Below are 5427 nucleotides of genomic sequence, written 5' to 3' on the forward strand. Positions count from 1 at the left end.
CCACCCCCACGCCTCCTTGACTGTCTTCTTGCTCCCCAGGATTGACCACATCTCCTTCAGCACGGAACGCAGGAGCGCACCCATCGCCTATCGATCCTACGCACGCTTCACACCAGCGTCGCCCGGCTCGATCACTGTTAGCAAGGGGCAAGGATAGGAGAAATTGAGGCAGCGAATCAGAAGAACAGCACAGAAATTGGGCTAGGGGAAATAGGCGAGGAAAGATTGAGTGCTTGGGAGTTTAGAGTTGTTACATGAATCATGATGCCCCTCACACTCTCTCTCTCTCTGGTTCTTATATCTCTTACACGGCAATTGCCCGTAGGTGCACGTAGGCATGCTCTCACATCCACTCATCGCCAGCCAAGCGAATATTGGGCCGATGGACACGTGACCCAACCCGAGGTCCATGGGCTTCCTCATCCGAAGTAGCTATGGTAGTTGGGCCGCCAACACTCCCCAGGGCTTGAGTACTGGCTTGACCCCAGGAAGGGGCTCTTGGAAAATCTTGACGCAGCTGGATCAGATTCTCCCAAATCACCATGTCAGCCGACTATCCAGACCAGAGGATCAACCCTTGCTCCACCGAGCCATTAGCAGTAATGACAGTGCGATGCTGCAGAACCTTCAGAGGAATGCGAGGCAGCTCAATGGCAGACGGTAGGGAAGAAGATACCTAGACAGTAGGCAGAACAGCGGCCTTCAGATGACTGACATGGAACACTAGATGGATAGCAGTAGACGGTGGTAAAAGCAGCTTGTAGGCAACAGAGCCGATGCGCTCCAGAATCTCAAAGGGACCATAAAACTTGAAGGACAGCTTCTGATTAGCACGGGGCGCTAGAGTAGACTGCACATATGGTTGAATCTTCACGAACACCTTGTCTCCCACCTGGAACTGGCGTTCAGTATGCTTTTTGTCAGCCTGCCTTTTCATCCGCTCTTTGGCTCTGGCGAGGTGTTGAAGGATCAGATCATTCATAACCTAACGATTCTGCAGCCAAGTGGATAGCTCTAGAACAGCTACAGCATCCCAAGCAGAGATCCCAAAATACTGAGGAGGATAGCCGTAAAGTGCTTCGAAAGGTGAACACCCCAGAGCCGAGTGAGTTGTGGCATTGTACCAGAATTCCGCCAGGGCAAGCTAAGAAGACCATTTAGCTGGACAGGCATTGACGAAACATCGCAGAAACGTCTCCATAGATTGGTTGAGCCGCTCAGTTTGTCCGTCAGTCTGTGGATGATAACTGGAACTCATCTGCAATGCCACATCGGCCAGACGAAAGAGCTCACGCCAGAATAAACTTGTGAAAATCCTGTCCCGGTCAGAAACAATGGCCGAAGGTAGTCCATGGAGGCGATAAACATGGTTGAGGAACAACTTCGCTACTGTAGGCGCTGTGAAAGGATGTAACAGCGGCACAAAGTGGCCATACTTGGTGAAAGAGTCAATAATGACTAGAATGCAATTGACATTACCAGAGCGTGGTAAACCTTCAACGAAATCGAGGGATATAGTTTGCCAAGCTCCTGTGGGAACAGCCAATGGTTGAAGGAGGCCAGGGAGGCGGGTTCGGTCAGGTTTGGCTTGTTGGCAAGTCAAGCAAGACTTCACAAAGTTTCTGGCAGAGGCTTTCATTCCTTTCCAATAGAACAACTGCTTCAGTCTAGTGTATGTGGCTGGGAACCCAGAATGCCCGCCTAGAGTGCTCGTGTGTGTAGCGTGCAATATCTTCTGCTGCAATGGAATATTATCACTAATCTAGATTGTAGAGCTGTGACGAATGACACCATCGCGAAGAGAGAAACCTGGCAGCTCATCTGGGTTGATAGATAACTTAATCAACATATCAGAACTCACTGGATCTAATGTATACCCAGCTATAACCTCTTGAATCCAAGTTGGTGTAATGACAGATAGCGCTGCACAGGTGGAATCATGTACAGTTTTGCATGATAGAGCGTCTGCCACCCGATTTGAAGATCCTGGCTTATACACAATACGGAACTGAAGGCCCACCAATTTGGAGAATAGTTTCTATTGCCAGATGGTATGAAGACGCTGATCAGTAAGTTGGACAAGACTCTGCTGATCTGTAAATATGGTGAATTCTGCATGTTGCAAATAAGAACGCCATTGTTGGACTGCCATCAAAACTGCCATGTATTCCTTCTCATACGTGCTTAGACCCCGAGAGCGTGGCCCCAAGGCTTTGCTGAGGAATGCCAATGGGTGTCCTTCCTGGGTAAGCACTGCACCAACTCCATTGCCGCTGGCATCGGTTTCAATGCTGAAAGGTTTGTCAAACTGGGGCAGCGAAAGCACCGAGATGTACTGAGTGCATGTTTTAGGGCTTCAAAGGAACTAGCATGATCATGGGTCCACACAAACAGGGTATTCTTTCTGAGCAGCTCAGTTAATGGTTTAGCGAGAATGCCAAAATTGCGCACAAATTTGCGATAATATCCCGCTAAGCCAAGGAATCCCCTCAAGTCTTTGACATTCTGAGGTATAGGCCAACTAACAATAGCACTCACTTTCTGAGGATCAGTTTTCACACCTTCAGGAGTAATGACATGGCCTAGATATGCAATGCTGCGCTTGGCAAACTCACACTTTGACATTTTAATCTTCCAGGAATGAGCCTGTAATTGCTGAAATACTAAAGCCAGGTGATGAAGATGTTCCTCATAGGATTTACTATATATCAAGATGTCATCGAAGAAAACCAAGACGAACTTCCTGAGAAAGGGAGCCAACGTGGAGTTCATTGCATCTTGAAAAGTTCCCGGTGCGCCCGTAAGACCGAAGGGCATGACGCGGAACTCAAACTGCCCGAAATGGGTCTGAAACGCCGTTCTGAACTCTTCTCCTGGCTTGAGCAAAATCTGGTGGAATCCAGAGCGTAGATCCAGTTTAGTGAACCATGAGGAACCTGATAGTTCATCGAGTAACTCGTCTATGATAGGAACTGGGTACTTGCCCTTGACAGTAATAGCATTGAGTTGCCGATAATCGACGCAAAAACGCCAGGTATCATCCTTCTTTTTGACCAATAACACAGCAGATGAAAAAGGGCTGGTGCTCTTCTGTATAATGCCTGGAGGCTAACATCTCCTTAACCTGATTCTCCACTTCATCTTTAATGGCAGGCGAGAAGCGGTATGGCCGAGAATATACTGGAGCTGCTCCAGGACTTAAGGGAATGGAATGATCACAACTGCGTGAAGGAGGCAACTGAGTTGGAGGATCAAATAAGTCAGAGTAGTCTAGTGAGGAGTTGTTGAATTTCAGGAGCATGAGTGGCATTGGCAGACTGTTGCTGGTTCTCAACTGAGCACAACTGCAACACAGCACCCACTGGCAACTCAGGCAATATCCTAACCAAATGAACAGAACTGCCATGGTGTTGCAAGTAAATCCATTTCTGTCCCCAATGGACCTCCATAGGACTGTGAGCTTCTAACCAGTCAAGCCCAAGTATCATATCATAAGAGGTTAACGGCAAAACCTTCAAATCTGAAGTAAACTGACAGTTGTGGATAGACCAAGAAGCAGCTGGAATGTATGAGGAACAAGTGAGAACCTCACCATTGGCTACCTGAACTTGTAGTGGAACAGGCAACTGCTGAATACCAGAACAATGAGCGACAATAGATGTGCTGATAAAAGTGTGAGAACTACCAGAATCAAGCAAGATCTTGACATGTTGATTACCAATAGTACCCCAGAAACACATGGTCCTTGGTTGGACTGTACCAGAGATAGCGGCCAGAGAGAGCTGAAGAAATACTTGCTCTAGAGGGGGTTCCTCAGCTGGTACTGCAGCTTCCACATCTTCATCAACATGGAGAACATCCAGAAGTTCTTGTACCACATGTAGTTGCACTTGAGGTGGGCACTGATGATCTCGAGCCCAGCGGCTGCCACATCTCATACAGAAGCCTTGGGCACGTCGGGCCGCACGTAGAGTGGTCCAACGTTCTTCAGCTGTTGGGCCACGACCCCCATCCGCAATCGGCCTGTTGAGCTCGGGCACCGGTAATGCAGGACGGGGTGGTGGTGGAGGAAGAGGTAGTGCACGTGGAGCAAATGGTCGTGGACCAACCAGTTGCTCCCCATGCCGATAGTCCCTCTTCTTGGCAGGGTCGGCGACCTCCTCCTGCAATTTAGCAAGCAAGCAAGCAGTATCCAAATTTTGTGGGTGATGTAAAGCTACTGCTGCTCGAATGTAATCTTTCAAGCCATCAACAAATCTCATAGCAAAGTAAAGTGGGTCGATGGTACCACCATAGGCTGAGAGGTCATCAACGATGGCAACAAACTGATCGATATACTCCTGAACAGATTGAGTTTGACGGATTTGAAAAAGCTGTCTGAGCAAGAGCTCATGCTTGTCGTGGCCAAAGCGAGCAAGTATCAATTGAGTGAAGGTAGGCCAAGCAGCATTTTGGAGTTGGGACTCAATAGAAGGGTACCAACGTTTAGCAGCATGGGTGAAATGCATCTTAGGAACACGAACCCACATGTGAGGGTCAGTACCATAGATCTCGAAATAATCCTTGCATTGGCTAAGCCAGTATTTGGGTTGGGATCCGTCAAACTTTGGGAAATCAAATTTGGGAAGTTTAGGTGGTTGGAAACCATTATGCCCCACCCCAGTGGTACCACTATGAGGACCAGGATCATCATTAGGTTGCAAAACAGAGCGTGGAGAGGGAGGGGAAGGGAACAATGGCATACCCTTGACTGGGGAATGAATCTGGGTAGTGACTACCCCAAATCCACTCTCCCGGTGGTGGTTGTCGACGCAGGGCCCATTGGGCGTGTTAGATGGAGCGCCGATGAACGAACGCTCGGGAGCAGGTGGGGCAGATGCGAATACACCCTGCATAGGAGCGGGCTGATCCAGGATTGCACGCTCCTAGTTGCGAGAGATCTTTGACACCTCCAGCTTGGACTTCGAGACATCAAGCTTCAAGTCGTCGACGATTCCTTCGATGGATGGCCTCCACTCATCGAGCGATGCAGTGACTTTCTCCAGCGCTGCCATGCGGCCCTCTTGCGCCTGCTCTAGGTCGTGGATCTAGTGGGACAGGCGCGCGTCCTGATCCGCGAAACGCGCATCCCACTTCAAATCGTGCTCGTTGAAGAGGCAGGCGATCTCGTCGATGATGAGCTTGGTCTCCGGATTCATGACGCCGAGGTGGTGCTGTCGTCTGGTGAAATGGTCGTGGGCGAGAGGTTGGGGCGGATCCAGGTCGACCGCAACCACAAGTCGAATCGAGCGGAGAAGGGAATTACAGCGATCGAATCTCTAGCAACAGCTCACTGCTAGAAATCAGATCAAGCCAACCGTATCAATTGCTCAAATCAACCGATGGAATACGAGCGGATCGATGAGGAGAACCCAAAATCGGTGTCTC

The 5427-nt window shown here is 49.3% G+C and overlaps 1 protein-coding gene across 1 annotated transcript; it reads right to left on the reverse strand.

Annotated features, from left to right (window-relative positions):
- Positions 1 to 676: 676 nt before the first annotated feature.
- LOC136487877 (uncharacterized) lies at positions 677 to 4895 on the reverse strand. Its single transcript, XM_066484982.1, has 5 exons — positions 3603 to 4895; positions 3469 to 3530; positions 3125 to 3344; positions 2539 to 3042; positions 677 to 985 (listed from the first exon to the last, which is right to left on the reverse strand). The coding sequence occupies exons 1-5, from the start codon at positions 4893 to 4895 to the stop codon at positions 677 to 679; spliced, it is 2388 nt and encodes a 795-aa protein (XP_066341079.1).
- Positions 4896 to 5427: the final 532 nt, after the last annotated feature.

Source organism: Miscanthus floridulus, chromosome 10, assembly GCF_019320115.1.
Source record: "Miscanthus floridulus cultivar M001 chromosome 10, ASM1932011v1, whole genome shotgun sequence".
Classification (NCBI taxonomy): Eukaryota; Viridiplantae; Streptophyta; class Magnoliopsida; order Poales; family Poaceae; genus Miscanthus; species Miscanthus floridulus.

What these genes read in the sequence shown, in the direction of transcription:
- LOC136487877 (XM_066484982.1), bottom strand. Translation starts at nt 4,895, where the DNA reads ATGCAGGGTGTATTCGCATCTGCCCCACCTGCTCCCGAGCGTTCGTTC. An exon ending in ATGATACTTGGGCTTGACTG is followed by an intron (nt 3,345 to 3,468) that starts GTTAGAAGCTCA and finishes GCTGTGTTGCAG; the next exon opens with TTGTGCTCAGTTGAGAACCA. An exon ending in AAGATGAAGTGGAGAATCAG is followed by an intron (nt 3,043 to 3,124) that starts GTTAAGGAGATG and finishes GTCAAAAAGAAG; the next exon opens with GATGATACCTGGCGTTTTTG.